Below are 17298 nucleotides of genomic sequence, written 5' to 3'. Positions count from 1 at the left end.
GGGGAAAAAACCCCGCCATAAAGTCTCGATATGTTTTCTCAAAGTTGAACTTGCATTAATTTTACATGACTTTCTAAACATGCGGCTCTTTTGTGCGAGATGCGAGTACAACGGTGATAGATGTCCCTCTAGAAAATGCGCGAAATATGTGTTCTGTGTGAACGTCTTGGTTTCAGTTTTGATGTAAACAAGATCTTCTCCGCATTGATGTTCTCTTTTTCTGCTATATTTTTAATTAAAAACGCAGCAGCGCCGCATCTAGTGGCTTCAACTGGATAGGCTAACAAAAACGTTATAATGCAACGACACTTACATCGTCATCGCATCTTGTGCACCACTGATAAAGCTGCCTCCATAACGCACACCTAAAATTCTAATGCAACGTTTTTGCATTCGAATGTGGATTTTTATTTTAAATTCAACGAATATTCGAAATTCGATTTTTTTTTTTGACAGCCCTACTGCAGACCAATAATAATAGCATGTTAATTTAGTTTTTGCCATTTTTCTACTTTTATTGTCACAGTGCCAATGCAGAATTGAAGATTCATTTGGTGCTCTTGTAGCATGGCAACAAGGTGTAAATCTATAGTAATTACAGTAATTGAATGAAAGCCTGCGTGTCTTTTGATCAGGCGGTGTAAATAGGTCCATTTTTTTTTACAGTTTATTGAGTTGTTGGAATCCAGGCAGTCTTAAATTGAACTAACCTGTCAAAGTGACACCTCACTACCTCCCCACTGAGTGTAATTACTGATATTATCTGTTTGGCAGTGAGGAGTGTAAAAAGAGGCCATAGAAATGAGGGAATGAGTAATGAGGGAACGTTTTTCACTTGTGATTTTAAAGGTGAGAACAGGAGTGCTGTCATACCTGCAGAAGCTGTGCTGTTATATCGACTGCCTGACAACCTCTACACCGCTTTAAGATTCATTTCTGGGCAGATTTATCTATGCAAGACACTTTGAATATGCACACATCAAACTCTGTGCCTCAAGACGCATTGCACCAAGTTTGTCGTCAATGGCATCAATGTCACTGGCTCTTGGGAGTTCTGCTCATTACAGTAGGTTCATGTACTGAAAATATTGATTTTTGTTTTCTCTGATGCCAAGTAAAATTGAGGATATATCATATTTCAGTGTTTAGTGGAATAAGGCTCTGTTTGTGTCTTTGTGTCTACTGATTCACAACATACACTCTCAGAAAAAAAGGTACAAAAGCTGTCACTGGGTAGGTACCTTTTCAAAAGGTACACTTTTGTACCTTTTAGGTACTAATATGTACACTTTAGGTACTTATTATGTATCTTTAAGGTACCAATATGGACTCTTTAGGTACAAAGGTGTGCCTTTTGAAAAGGTACCACACCAGTGACAGCTTTTGTACCTTTTTTTCTGAGAGTTTAGGGAATAGAATGAGAGACATATTTGCATTTGTGAGAAAATGATTTAAAATGCTTAAAAGTGCTTATTTTGAAGTCTAATGTGTCTCGGTTTTGAGAAACACCTTAGTTTTTTGGTTAAAGTTGCTAATGACAGATACACTGTTGCTAGTAGCTACCACACAAGATTTGATGACTGAATATAAAATATGTAATGAACATTAGTGCGGTTGAAGACTGTAGTCGGCTTATGAAGTTCTTGCTGTCGTACAACTTTTACTGCAGTTCCTAGTTGCCTTTCAGCACATCGACTTTGCATTTTACTGCCTGCTAAAATCTCCAGAGCTCTCTTATTGCTGCATTATGTAACATGCACATTTCCAGAAGTAAGAATCGGCTAATACTCTTAATCGTTTCAAGATTTTTTGCTTTACCACAACTGAAACCCAGTTTACTTTCTTTCCACTTGAAAGCAACAGAGAACCCTTTGACCGGCGTTATTGATCTTGTTCTCTTCCTGCGCTGTCTCAGCATGCTTTCTGCAACACATTTTTTGAAGTAAACTAATTTAAGTATACAGTTCTTGAGCGGCCCAGCCGTTTGGCAGCTGGACTCTGTAAAGTGATCTCGTATGGAACAGTTTTTTGTATTTTTTTACACAGGAACTCAAAAGCTGAGCAGGCAGTTCAGAGTCACATGCAGACCATTCCAACAGTTTGCAGCCAAGTGCTGAACATGCTGTCTGCCTCCAAAGTGTGTCACTTCCATTACTGCTCCAAAGAAAAGGAGGTTACCATCTGATGTTCCTCATGCCAGTTTGGAACATCTGGATGGGACTGTTTGCTTTTCCATGGGCAGCCTTTTTCTTCAGCCTTTTTGTGTTTACCTTCAGTGATGGACTTTTAGAAAATAGTAAAACAAACTAACTTTAAAACAAACTTTTATCTTATTAACTAGTATATAAAATTTTACTACTAACAATTTTCAAAAGCAAACATGCATTACAAGAACATTTAGCCTTTTATAGAACATTTATACAGAAAAAACAGTAATATTGTAAGATATTATTACCATTTAAAATAACGGTTTTCTATTTTAACATACTTTAAAATATTATTTATTTCTGTGATGCAAAGCTGATTTTTCATCAGCATCATTACTCCAGTCTTCAGTGTCACATGATCCTTCAGAAATCATTCTAATAGGCTGATTTATCATCAATGTTGGAAAAAGTTGTGCTGCTTAATATTTTTTGGAACCTGTGATACTTTTTACAGGATTATTTGATGAATAAAGTTAAAAAGAACAGCATTTATTTAAAACATTTCAACATTTCAGTGATCAAATAAAATTGTCAAGTCTTGTTATGGCTACGGCGTTTGGCGGGCTGCAGGCCACCTTTAAACCTCCTCTCACACACGCTTTCATCGATTCATTCAGATCTTCCCCGGTCTCTCTCTACAGTCGCCTACAGTCACTCATCCTCAGACTCTTGATGTCTTTCTTAGACTGTCACCCGAGCTCACGCCATCAGTGACGCTCACATGTTAGAGAAGATCTGAGGTAAAACCAGGATAGAGGATGACGTGAAATGCAATTAAAGAGACGTCTCACAGTGCAGAGAAAGTGAGAACGTGAAAGAGAAGGTGTGATGCCGACGTCTAGAGATGTAACCGCAATGTGGAGTCATTAAGAGCTCACAAGAACATGCTGGTTAATTATCCTGCTGAACAGTGTTTAACACGGATGCTATGCTCTGAATTCTTTAATTAGACATTAATCTGAAGAAAATGTGAGTGGCACTTACTCGTGTAGAACTTGGCAACACAATGCTACAGTGTTGCTATGTGGTTGCTAGGGTGTTTCAAGTTACTGCAGTCACTAAAATGTCCACTGAATACGCTGGAACGACTGCTGCTTTTGTATAGTTTGTGCTTGCTGTTTAATAATCATTAGAAAACTTAGCTGGCAGCTCCAGTAGTAATGAAAACTAGCATTGTACAAACCCTAAGTAAACTATTCCATAATCAATTAAAATAAATGTATATTACGCTGTACCCACATTGAACAAGCGCTTTGGAAAATGGATGGATGGATGATTCAGCTGCAAGCACCGTCTTCTAGCAAGACGCTGGAATTCCTTCAGCACGACCCTCACAGTGCATTATGGGTGTTCTCTAGCCGTTGAGTGTACATTGGTTGTACACTCGTTATTGTGGTGCATTATAGGATTGTTGTTGTATCTCCAGTAGTTGTTCCGTCTCATCCATTTCAGATTCAACCAATTGTGCAGTGTTGCCAAATGTCTTCAATGAAAAGTAGCTAAAGCCAAATCTTGCTAAGTAAAAGTAGCTAAAGCTCCCCCCCAAAAAAACGCCAAATATGTGTAAACATCGTGTGCTGTGAACACATCCTGAAAAGTGAAGCCAAAACATCTTGATCGCCCCCTGGTGGCTGACTGCAGTATAGGTCAAAAACCCCGCCTTCTTCATGTAAACAAATGAGCCAAACTAAAAAAAATGGCATTACACTTCAAATAAAAATTTTCCCAGAGATGGTTTCTGTCATTTTAGGTAGCTCTTATCATGCTCATGTATGTTCAAGTTTTTGTTTTGACAATAAGTTTGGTCTTCATCATGATTGTGTGCTTGCGATTGAGTTTGCGAGAATATGTACGAGACTTTGATTCTGCGGATCCACCTCGGCACAAGATGACAGTGGACAGTGGAATGAAATGGAGACACGTCGGCCATCTTTTTTAGAGTCTATGGTGTCGACTTGTTACTGTCGGGTCAGTGTTGCCACCTTATGGACAAACTATATTACTGCGAGCTGAGAGTACAGAGAAAAATCTGGCTCGTACAATGCTGAAATTTAGTGTAAACATGAAAACTGAGGTACACTGGGGTTCAGGGAATGTTCAAATCTAAGTTTTAGCAGTAGTAAAAGTCATACTTGACTTAGCAAACATCACTAATGAGAGAATTAGAACGTTTGAGGTGGATGGATAGAAAATGCTGATTCTAGTCTAGTCCTTTGTAAAATGCAAAGGCTGGGACTTCATGGAGCTGTGCAAAATGCAAATGTCTAAGCCTGTCTGCTTCCCCTTTTCCCTGTACTCCCTCTCTCTCATCCTCTCTCACATGCCAGCTTTACCCTCAAGACATGTTGCCCTCCTGTTCCATGTGACACGCTCTGTCACATGTTCTCTCGTTGCAGCTTAACGCTGCTGCCTTTGTGACCAGAATCGAGATGATTGCAGCGTAAAGCTTTTCCTCTAGTCTCGTTCTGCTGACATGTATGATCCACAGTGACATGACACCGGCACTGACATGCCTTCATTCTTAAAACCTTCCATGACAGGCTTACTTGCAAGACCCCCAGGGCTTGACTCCATGAGCTGTGTTTGCCTGTCGTGGCATGGATGATGCCACTGTTTCCCAGCTTCCATCCTGTGCCATGCATCTGTGACCTATTTAACCCTTGACCTGCAGTCGCCCACGTGACCGACCGTGAGAGAGTTTGAGATGGGTGTGGGGCTCTGGTGCAGTGTTTTGGGTTTACAGACACAGACCTGCAACTGCTCTGCCATCTGCTGGTGGTTTGAGAGAAGTGCACCCTTAATATTCAACTAGCCTACATGCAGACTTGTCTTAATGTTTCAAAGCCTTTGGGTGTCTAATGCTACTAAAGTGGTACACAGAAAGTGGTCTTCCTCTAGAGGATTTTTTTTTTGTCAATTTTAGATTTTGGTATTAATCAAGCATAATTTTTACACTATTTAAATTGTTTAATTTTAATTTTATTTTATATTTAATTATTTATATTCAATAAATGCAAAGGATTGCTCTGGCAATCTCTATACAAAATATGCTTTTCTTTTTCACCTGTTTCCAATGCCCCCTGTTTTATGCAAAATACTATTCTGCCAACTCAATATTTTTCTGTTTAATGCCGATATATTTGTTTTCCTTTTGTATCTTTTACAGATCCTGTTTGACCAGGCCCAGAGATCCGTAAAGCAACAGTTGCACAATTTTGTGAAGGAGTGAGTCCTTTATTCTTTTTCCTGCCCTTGTTTCTGTTTTTTCCCCCTTTTCCCTGCCCTCTGTGATGTGCTCATCTTACCCTGCAATATGTCTCTGTATGTGACAATACACAGGGATGTTCGAAAGTTTAAAGAGACAAAGAAGCAGTTCGATAAGGTGCGGGAGGATATGGAGATCGCCCAGGTGAAGAACGCACAGGCACCTCGTAACAAACCGCATGAGGTAGAGGAGGCCAGCAGCACTCTCATCACGACCCGGAAGTGCTTCCGACATCTCGCCCTGGACTATGTGTTGCAGGTATTTCAAAATAAAAGCGATAGTTCACCCAAAAATGAAAATTCTGTCATCTTTTACTCACCCTTAAAGGTGGGGTAAGTGATTTCTGGTAGCCAATGTTGATATTTCAAACATAGACTGTATAAAAACATGGACGTAGTGTTCGTGACGTCACCCGTAGATTTCCGAAGAGCGTTTTTGAAGCTCAAAAGTGGGTGGAAGTGGCCGTCGCCATCTTGGCAGCGCGTCACCGCGCGTCACTCCCGGATAATCGAAAATGGACAAAGAGGCGGGAACAGGTTGCTGAAGCCACGCCCACCTAGCTCGACGGTGGTGACAGCAGCGGCAATCCACCTGTCACTCAAGTGGCCACGCCCTTAATTATGCAGAACTTTAAGGCTTAATATAATTTAAACGGATGAGTTATAAAAAAATTCACCCCCCTCACAGTTGTCATGAAGGGCAAAATTAGCTATATAGACCAAAACCACTTTTTGAACCAGGCTGTAAACATGTTTTTTTCTGCGGTAAAGTTGGGCATTTTAACATGTGGAGTCTATGGGATTGACTCCCTTTTGCAGCCAGCCTCTAGCGGCCAGTTGATGAATTACAGTTTAAGTCACTTCTTTTTTGGCTTCACGAGAGAGAGCGGGAGGTTGCCGCTTGATTTCAAATCACCAAAACAAACAGGCCCCTACCCCAAAAGGATCTCGCCCCTATTTTGATAGCTCCGTGTTTTAAAAAAGTTTATAAAAAATGTAAATAATTATCGATACCGAACGATATAAAACATTATATCGCTGATAAATTTTTTAGCTATATCGCCCAGCCCTAGCTCCGCCCTACACATACGTACGCAACCCAGGCAATGATTAGTTCTGTGAAACCGGACGCGAGCATCGCGGCGTGACAAAATACTATAGAACACATTATAATCAGTGATGCTGTCTACACAGATATACAGTGGTGTGAAAAAGTGTTGGCCCCCTTCCTGATTTCTTATTTTTTTGCATGTTTGTCACACTTTAATGTTTCAGATCATCAAACAAATTTAAATATTAGTAAAAGATAACACAAGTGAACACAACATGCAGTTTTTAAATGAAGGTTTTTATTATTAAGGGAAAACAAAACCCAAAACTACATGGCCCTGTGTGAAAAAGTGTTTGCCCCCTAAACCTAATAACTGGGACAGAAAACTGCTGCTGCGTTCTATTCATGATGTATTGACACAAATTTCAAATGATTTTCAATGGTCGCTTTGTCCAGTGTAGACAGACTTTAGCTGTTGCGGCGCGGCGAGACAACTGTCGCGTCCGGTGTAGACACGGTGTTATTCACCTATCGAGAAGAAACAAAGCAACCTCGGCGTCCGATCGCAGGCCTTCCGCTCCTTGAGTTCTCTCCAGCGCTGGAAAGCTGATCCGATATTTACACGGGTCCTACTTCTTGCCTTATTGCCTTAAGCCTTCTTTTGTTCCGCAGACGTTTCCCTCTTTTGTTTTTCATCCGCCATCTCTATCTTTCTGTCGTCGCTCGGCTAATGTCCGTCCTGTGCACTGAGCGCTCTCTCCTCCGCATCATGAGTAGACACGCCCCTTACTGCTGATTGGGTACAAGTTTGTTTTGGTACTCGTCCAGACTCAGTTTTCTAAAGCGTTTTTGAAAAATATACATACCCCACCTTTAAGCTGTTGAGTGTCTTTCTTCTTTGGAACATAAAAGAAGATATTTTGATGAAAGTTGGCAACCAAACAGTTGATGGTCCCCATTGGCTTCCATACTACGAAAAATACCAACTGCTCCTCTTCCCATCTTTACACGGCCATCATTAGCTCTCATTTCATAGCATAACGTGACCTCCTCCTTTGCACTCTCCCACCCTTGTGTCCTGTGAGGGCTGTGATTTTTATGCTTTTCCCCCATTTTACTGACCATGCATGTTCTGTTTTTAGAGAACTCGGTTAGTTGACAAGATTGCTGTAATGGCTATGCTATTTTGGTTAAGTGACCCAAGGCTGTTTTGGTAAAAAACCAAATGCAAAATGGTGTGCTTTTCATTTGCTATAGAGAAATGGTCAGTAGCCATTATATTGTGTCATAAGCTTAATATCTGAGATCATTTCTGTTTTATGAGGCTGTTAAATATGTAATATGTTAATGGCTAAGGACAAAAATCGGCTGTAGTGTCCCTAACGTCCACTGTGTGGAGCTGGGTCATGTGTGATCTGAAATTAGACACATGCATAGTTTTCCCAAACTAAGGTCTAGGTAAAAGTTAAAAAATGTGGTTGTTATGAGTTAAAAGTGCCAAGAATTGATTGGGGGCCAGTACCAGGGGCCCTAAAAGTCTCAAGGCGCTCAGTTCTTCACCAGGATCTTCTTGCCTCATGGTACCATGATTCTACCCAAAAATGGTTAGTTTCTGTCATAACTTACAGCTTTGGGGTGAAATGACTTAGTGGGTTGGTAACCAAAGGTTGTAGGTTTGAATCCCAGGATACTTTTGTTAAAAGCACCAACTAATGACTGTGCTCTTCTCTTGAAATCTTTCTCAGATCAATGTTCTTCAAGCCAAAAAGAAATTTGAAATTTTGGATTCGGTGAGTGGGTTCATATGCCATGATAAACCAGCATTCTCCTCCTGTGTAGTTTTCTGTATTGATCATTTCGTCTCCTCCACAGATGCTGTCGTTCATGCAGGCTCAGTACAGTCTCTTCCAGCAGGGCTTCAACATCTTAGATGAGGTCGACCCCTACATGAAGAAGCTGGCTGCTGAGGTGAGATACACACACATCTGCTTCTCCAGGATCAGCAGCTCATTAGGGCCCTCTGTTCACCTGCTCTCCCTCAACACCTGCGTCTAATGCTGGACATGTGGTGACGAGCCCCAGGCTCCAAATTAACACAGGCCTAATGACTGAACATGAGAGATAATGTTTATCCTTGAGGTTGACAGGTGCATTGCATCTGTCTGAGACAGGCTTGAAGACAAACTCAAAATAACATTTACCCTATTTACTTAATTAATAAAGTATTATTGTGCATGATTCATTGCTGCATGTTTTTCTAAAGAAAAAAGGTTTATTCTCACAATGTTTTATTAGATATATATTTTATTAGTAACTTGCTCAGCATTTTTGCTCATGTAATCAACGCCATTATTATGTAATGTAATATAATATAATATAATGTAATATATAATAATGAATTAGAATTGTGTCCTACTAAATATTGTTGTGCCATGTCACATTATCAAGGCTAAATGTGTTGCTAATGAGGTTTCATGTTGTCTTTAATAGAGAAAGACCATTGACATTTGACCATTATTTTATATCTATATTCACACTTTTTAACTTATTGGTTCTTTAATATCAGGTCAACCAATAAATGGCACAATAGTGAGTCTCTAAAGAACAGGACTCAATAATGGTATTTACAAAAGTAAATTATTAATGTATTTTGGATTATTATTATTATTATTAAAAATAAAATAACAACAATAATGGTAAATAATAAATATAATTACAAATAAAATGTAAATAATTATAATAATAAATATTTATAGTCTTTTTTTAAATAATCATTTCCTTTTTTAAAAGAAGCATTTACTACTTACGGTGTCAAAAAACAACAATAAAACAAAAATTACGTTCTGCACATTAGTTATCGGAGGTTTAAACAAAAACAATCATCTCTATCAATACCACAAAATACCTATAAATTATATATATATATATATATATATATATATACACTCTAGAATAAAATGAGTCCTTTTGCAAAAAAAAAAATAATGGTGAAAAATAATTTATATACAATGAAAAATGTGGTGTTGAAAAAAAATTCACTCAGAAACTGCTAGTAAAACAGCAAATAACACATTGAATTTAACATGAAATTTTGAAATAGAAAGATTGAAATAATATTTTCTTGTAAAACGTATTCCAATAATGTTTGCTTTGACAACTTAAAAAAAAAAAAAATTTCCGTTTAACGATGTTCATCGTTCATATGTTTCAGTTGGATCAGCTGGTCATAGATTCAGCTGTGGAGAAGAGAGAGATGGAGCACAAACATGCCACCATACAGCAAAGAGTGAGAACATCATCGCTTCCTTCATTATTTTCCATATCTTTTCTTTTATCTTCCCCCTTTGACCTTTTATCTTTCTTGTCTACCTTTTAGCTCTCTTCTGTTGTATCTTCATTATGTCTCTTTCTCCTCCTCCTCCTCTTGATGTGAAATGAATTCCAGCCATCAAAGAAACAAAAGAACAGTTTCCTCTCAATACATGAAACCCATGTCCCATACAGTCTTCCCACCTCAGGTCCTCAATTTAATCTGGTTCGACAGATCTAGATGTGACTACTGAATTATTAACCCTAAAATAAAAAGTGGTAGGAAGTAGTTTTCTGCTGAGAATCAGGTGTCAGGTGACGTTATTTCCTCTGAAGCACCGACACGCTTCCTGTCAGATTTATATCTATTGTCCTATCACTCAACCCCATTGCCCTCATTGTTCGTGACAGTTCGCATAAACCTCAGCGTGTCTGAACTTGGCCGCTAGCGATAACGGTTCTAGAAGAAACACTCTTCCTTCATGTGCTTGTGCTTCAGCTACAGATGTTCACCTCCGTTTGTGTCGTTTGTTTGTTGTGCGTTTGTTCAAAGTGTTTCATCACCATATCAATAAAGGATGATATGTCCTGTCCTGTCCAGATCTCTCCGGGAATTTGGCCACACACACACACGCTCTCTAACATCCATCTGCTAGCACATTGCAAGCCAGCAGGGCTTCTGCCAACAGATCCGGGCCAGAAACTGTCTGACTTTTCCCTGTGACCCTGAATCTTTGTCTCAGCTTGTCTTTGTTCAGATTCCAGTTTTGATAAGGCATTTCTGGACAAAAGCAAGTTTATTTTGCCCCGGCAGGTTTAAAATGAATCTGATTTGAGTGAAGGCAGAAACTAATTCTAAAATCAATCTATACGCCTCACAGTGATGCTCATGATAGCTTTGTGGCATCGCAGGAACTATTTGCATTGATCATAGAGATCTGGACATGGCAGTTTGGCTCCATTAATGATCATGACTAATGTGCCCAATTAAAGGTGGGGTAAGCGATTTCTGGTAGCCAATATTGATATTTGAAATCACCAAAACAAACACGCCCCTACCCCAAAAGGGTCTCGCCCCTATTTTGATAGCTCCGCCCCACATATACATACGCAACCCAGGAAAAAAACGATTAGTTCTGTGAAACAAAGCAAAACCAATGTTACACTGTGTCTACACCGGACGCGAGTGGCGCGGCGCAACAAAATACTATGGAACTCATTATAATCAGTGATGCTGTCTACACCATAGATATATATATATATCTATATATACATATCTATGGTCTACACTTGATGTGGCGCGGTACACGCCCCTTACTGTTGATTGGCTACAAGTTTGTTTTGCTACTCGTCCAGACTCAGTTTTCTTAAGCGTTTTTGAAAAATCACTTACCCCACCTTTAAGCAGGATGATGGATGTGTGTGTTGTAGAATTCAGGTGCAGTTGTTCATGAATAAATGCATGCAGCATGTTGTAAAATGGAGAATGACTGAAAAACAAGCAATTAATTTGACTGTCTCTCTCTTTTTCCTTCGCTGTCTGATGTCGTTGTGCCGCTCATATCCAGACTTTGATGCAGGTGAGCCAATTTATATGCTTAATTACTTCTTGACTGAACTTAATTTTTGTGAATCCTTGTGTTGAAAAACCATGTTACATTTTGCATTTTGTGGATGCTTTAATCTATTTTTACATTTAGGTTAGCCTATACGTTTTTTTTCTATGCTAGCATCAAGCTCTACAGCTACAACAGGAACACATCATGTTTTCCTCCTCAGGTTCCAGTTGGCTGTCAACAAATGTGTTTTTAAAAGGTGGTTCAGTCAGCCTTAGGGATAGATTGATTGGTGGTCTATTAAAAATTGCTCTATGGCAGTCACATGCCACATTAGCTGTATTCAGTGTGCAGCACAGCAGTTATCACATTCATTGCTCGTAGTGACAACAAAAACGTTTCCCTGGAAAAGACATTTTCAGAGCAGCTGGTATCTGTTTGATGTATGTTTTAGATCTTTACACAGCAGTACTGTGGATTAACTTTAGTTTATGTGCAATTTTAGGAGAACATGTCTTGTCTAAAAAAAAAAGAAAGAAAGAGATTGATTTCCAGGGGTCACGTAAGGCCGAACCTGCCTCCTCACCCGCTTGCTTTTATGTCACTGGGACAGCAGAGCTTTAAGAAGCTTATGCAGCTCTGATGAAAGCCAAAAAGTATTTTTCTATGATTTTTCTATTTTGCATGTGGAACCAAAGATCGGCATTTCAAATGCGAGTTTATACACTTAAAGTCTTCGCAAACTCATATTTCATTGTGAGTAAAAGAGGATAATAATAATAATGAAAAAAGCAAATGTGCAATAATGTATCACAAAATGAAAAAAGCGTGTTTTAATGTCGTTTTCACTCAGACACACGTGTTCACCTCACATGCCCACATTTCTCTCTCTCTCTCGTGTTAGTTCTCCCACGCTCTCGCTCTCATACAGTTTAGACTCATATCCCAAACAAATCAATGCCCGGCACGTTCACTCCTCATGTGTTTGCTGTTCTCACAGGAGCTGTCATGTTCATTTCAGATGTGTGTTATTAAAGATAGAAACTTGGATTGGAGTATTTTAACTTAATCAAAGTGGTACAACTCTTCTGATATCATCATAAAGAAAACAGCTTTATTACCCTCATAATGCATTCAAAATCCGCATACAATTTTTGCATTCCCAGTTTTATTTGGACACAGTGGAACTTAAACGTATAAAACAGTCATAACTTAATATTTTTTAACTAAAACTATATTGTGTCTGCTCAATAGCATCTCACTAATGAGTGAATGTGAAAAAATGTAAAAGTTTTAACTGTTACTGTTATTACCTTGTTATTACTATATTAGTCTATTTTTATTAAAGGGGTCATCGGATGCAAAATTCACTTTTGTTGTTGTTTGAACATAAATGTGTGTTGGAAGTGTGTGTACACATGAGTTTATACACTTAAAGTCTTCGCAAACTCATATTTCATTGTGAGTAAAAGAGGATAATAATAATAATGAAAAAAGCAAATGTGCAATAATGTATCACAAAATGAAAAAAGCGTGTTTTAATGTCGTTTTCACTCAGACACACGTGTTCACCTCACATGCCCACATTTCTCTCTCTCTCTCGTGTTAGTTCTCCCACGCTCTCGCTCTCATACAGTTTAGACTCATATCCCAAACAAATCAATGCCCGGCACGTTCACTCCTCATGTGTTTGCTGTTCTCACAGGAGCTGTCATGTTCATTTCAGATGTGTGTTATTAAAGATAGAAACTTGGATTGGAGTATTTTAACTTAATCAAAGTGGTACAACTCTTCTGATATCATCATAAAGAAAACAGCTTTATTACCCTCATAATGCATTCAAAATCCGCATACAATTTTTGCATTCCCAGTTTTATTTGGACACAGTGGAACTTAAACGTATAAAACAGTCATAACTTAATATTTTTTAACTAAAACTATATTGTGTCTGCTCAATAGCATCTCACTAATGAGTGAATGTGAAAAATGTAAAAGTTTTAACTGTTACTGTTATTACCTTGTTATTACTATATTAGTCTATTTTTATTAAAGGGGTCATCGAATGCAAAATTCACTTTTGTTGTTGTTTGAACATAAATGTGTGTTGGAAGTGTGTGTACACATCCATCCTATAATGATAAAAATCCACCCAGTGTTTTTTTTTTTTAAATCCCTATTTTAAAATCACTTTTCTCAAATCAGGCTGTTGTGAGATTCCTGTCAGAATGAGCGCCGATCCCCGATCTGCCTAAATGCGTTTATGTTCACGCGAATCATTCATGATCCAGCTTCATCTACAGAAGTGAGTATAGTTTTTTTTTTTATGAATCTTTGCAAATCGCCTTTCCTAATGTGTGCTAGTTAACAAGTTTCGCGGCTGAAGTAAACAGTACTGCTTGTCACCCCACAGAAGAGAGGGGCGGGGTCAGCAGAGCTCATTAGCATTTAAAGCAACACGGACTAGAACGGCGCGCTAAAAACAGAGCTGGTTTTGACAGGGTAAAAAGGGTGTTTTTTACACTACCATTGAGAAATTTTAACCAAAGTATGTTATAGACTTTTCAATAAGACCCTAAAGAATCATATCAACTTGTTGAAAATGGGCATCCGATGACCCCTTTAAGAATTTTGTGAAATTCCTAATTTTACATAAACAACAGAAACAATCATTGTGATGCAAGAATAATTTTTTTTCAATATTCATGAGAAATTGTATTTGAATGTATCATCATATATAATTTCTGAGAGTATAGACCAATTATAGGTTTGTAAACATTCAGGATGGGCGCGCATCATTGTTGCAGAAAACCCCGGAGAGATAGCCTTTATGGCTAGAGAATTTCATGGATAGGGTACAAAATAGTTAGGTTTAAAAAGATTATAAATTATATTGATTAGATGTCATTTTCAAAATGTTCTCCGCATATTACAAGAGGTAGAGTTTTCATCCATAGTATGTCCATTTAAACGTCTGCTTTTAGCTTCAAATTGCGTCTTTGACGACAGTATTCTATAAAAATTATTTGCATTCCGATCTTGACATCAAAAGGCACAAAAATATATTTTTTCTTTTATTCCATGGATTTTGCCCATTTATCTCCACTTGTTCCCAGTGTTTTTCTGCAACCACTATGCGCGCGCAGCTGCAAGTGACGTAACTGTGACGTCTGCTCTAAATTGGTCTATACAGTATAATCTAAAAATTACTGTATAATTACATATTATATCATCAGTATAATCTGTCATAACTTCATAACCAAATTTGTGAAACCTACATATTCTTTCTAACAAAACAACATAAATGTTACTCTGAAATGTGGTTTAAACGCACTATATATTTATTTTAATTGCATAACTTTGACTCTCTGATGTAAAGGCGATACATTTTTTCATGCAGCAATGGTTCATCAGTAGTTTTAAATTAATTCCAAAAAATATGAGAAAGAGGCTAAACATTTTACAAAGATATTTTGAGACAAATCCAACTCATAGATCAAAACAAGGTTTGCATAAATATCTGTAAAGTCTCTTTTGATACTATTACCACTGATACATTTTTGACATGGTTATATCTCTTTTTAAACTTTTTTTTTTTTTTAAATCTTGTACTAAATTAATGAATTAATTAATTATATTCCGGGGTCAAAATGGACCTGAATGCATTATGAGGGTTTAAAAGAATTACATTCTTGACAGCAAAAACAGGAAAAGTCTGGCATAATCTTGTATTATTATTTCTGACAGTGTTTTTAATATATTCAAAATATTTGAATCAGAGTCCTGTGGTAGAAACGAAAGGGCTCCCGGTGGCTCTGTGAAGAGACTCTGGAGTCAGCCGAGGTCTGGAAGTGTGTCTCTGTGGGCACTTTGCCTGTTTCTGCCCTGGCCAGCACAGTTAAACATAGCAGATGGCAGAGACCCGGAGCTTAGGGAGGGCAAGAGGTGGCGCGCCAAAAACATGGACAAATTAGTGCCACCAACTGTCCCGATTCAAGAGCGCTGCACACACAAGCGCACATGTGTGAGTGTGATTGTCCGCAGGCCAAGAGTCTTATTTAGAACATGACTTGCAGATGAATCGAACCTCCTGTTTCTGTAACACCAACAGGATTTTAGAGGGTAACATGAGGTAAACATTTACATGACAAAATCTGGAAGGAGCATCAGCAGAGCGTTTTAATGTGCTATCTTGTTTTTGTCCACATCGCTGTCCTTAAAGGAATAGCTGGGACAAAAATGAAAGTTCTGTCATCATATCAAAAGTTTTCTTTCTCACATGCACCATAAAAGATGTTTTGAAGATTATCCAAGCTGCTTTTGCTTGCAAAAAAACTATATAGACTCATTTGGTCTTCTGAAGCCACATGATTGCTTTGCGTGAGGAAAAGACTTGAATAGACTTATATTAATAGTATAAAAGCATAAAGCAAAATCTTAATAAAATAAAAGTCATAATGAAAAAGAGGCATAATAAAACTTTATTTTTAGAGCTAAAATGGCCCCAACTGACGTTATACACTATTGTTCAGACGTTTGAGGTCAGTAGGAATTTATTTTCATTTTTGGAAAGAAATTAATATTCCGCAAGGAATTTATCAAAAGTGACAGTAAAGAGAAAAGATAAATATTTCAAATAAACGCTGTTCTTTTGAACTTTCTATTCATTAAAGGATCCTGAAAAAAATTTGCATGGTTTCACAAAAATATTAAGCAGTGCAACTGATTTCAACATTGATAATAATCAGAAATGTTTCTCGAGCAGCAAATCGTCATGTTAGAATAATTTCTGAAGGATAATTTTACACTGAAGACGGGAGTAATGATGCTGAAAATTCAGCTTTGCGTCACATGAATAAGTACATTTTAAAGTATATTGGAAAAGTTATTTTTAGCTGTAACAATACTTGTAAATATGCCATATTTCTGATCAAGTAAATATAGCCTTGATGAGCCTAAGAGATGTCTTTCAAAAACATTTTTTTTTAATCTGACCAACCCCAAACTTTTGAACCCTAATGTATGTGTAATAATGAATTCAAAGTTGTGAGCTAAAAAAGGAAAAACAGACTTTAGAGACAGACAGGGACAAAAATAACTGAGTACGAAAAAAAATTGAATTACAGAGAAAAGTAAGTTGCCAAACAGCTAAAGAAAAGAACGAGGAACAATTGAACTGTGGATGACAGAGAGTGAGAAACTACTAGGAGAAAGAGAACAGCTGTAAAGTCCGTAATAAGATTAAAGCGCGCAGCACGTTTGGTCCCGTATGTTCAGCACACTTCCACAAAACAGCATATTGTCTGCATGGCGACCTGCTGACCCTGGGTGGAGATGTCCACTCACTCACACAGCCTATAGAAACAGTCAGTCAGAGAGCAAAATGGCCCCAACTGACGTTATACACTATTGTTCAGACGTTTGAGGTCAGTAGGAATTTATTTTCATTTTTGGAAAGAAATTAATATTCCGCAAGGAATTTATCAAAAGTGACAGTAAAGAGAAAAGATAAATATTTCAAATAAACGCTGTTCTTTTGAACTTTCTATTCATTAAAGGATCCTGAAAAAAATTTGCATGGTTTCACAAAAATATTAAGCAGTGCAACTGATTTCAACATTGATAATAATCAGAAATGTTTCTCGAGCAGCAAATCGTCATGTTAGAACCTCTGGTTAGTGGACGGATTATGTACACTGTAAAAAAAAAAGCCGTAAAATTTAAGGTAAAAAACCGGCAGCTGTGGTTGCCGGAATTTTACTGTAAAAAATGCGGTAGCAACATTTTAGGTTTTACGGTTTTAACTAAAATTTACAGTTAAATACCGTATTTCATTAACTGATATAATGTTAATATACCAACCTTATTGAAGTACTGAAATCTGTTTTGTACCTTTGTAATACACTGATAACCA

At 37.8% G+C, this 17298-nt stretch overlaps 1 protein-coding gene across 3 annotated transcripts in view; it reads left to right on the top strand.

Moving 5' to 3' along the window:
* LOC107751006 (arf-GAP with coiled-coil, ANK repeat and PH domain-containing protein 3-like) overlaps nt 1-17298 on the top strand; it is an 83003-nt gene that overhangs the window by 45719 nt on the left and 19986 nt on the right. For all 3 annotated transcript variants that reach the window (XM_016566578.1, XM_016566577.1, XM_016566579.1), the window contains exons 5-10: nt 5374-5432; nt 5547-5730; nt 8268-8312; nt 8395-8490; nt 9734-9808; nt 11400-11411. In XM_016566578.1, the coding sequence (XP_016422064.1) occupies nt 5374-5432; nt 5547-5730; nt 8268-8312; nt 8395-8490; nt 9734-9808; nt 11400-11411 (471 nt within the window). The remainder of the gene's footprint in view (nt 1-5373; nt 5433-5546; nt 5731-8267; nt 8313-8394; nt 8491-9733; nt 9809-11399; nt 11412-17298) is intronic.

This window comes from Sinocyclocheilus rhinocerous, unplaced genomic scaffold (assembly GCF_001515625.1).
Source record: "Sinocyclocheilus rhinocerous isolate Xijiao unplaced genomic scaffold, SAMN03320098_v1.1 scaffold2647, whole genome shotgun sequence".
Classification (NCBI taxonomy): domain Eukaryota; kingdom Metazoa; phylum Chordata; class Actinopteri; order Cypriniformes; family Cyprinidae; genus Sinocyclocheilus; species Sinocyclocheilus rhinocerous.
This window is presented reverse-complemented; position numbering and strand designations above follow the sequence as displayed.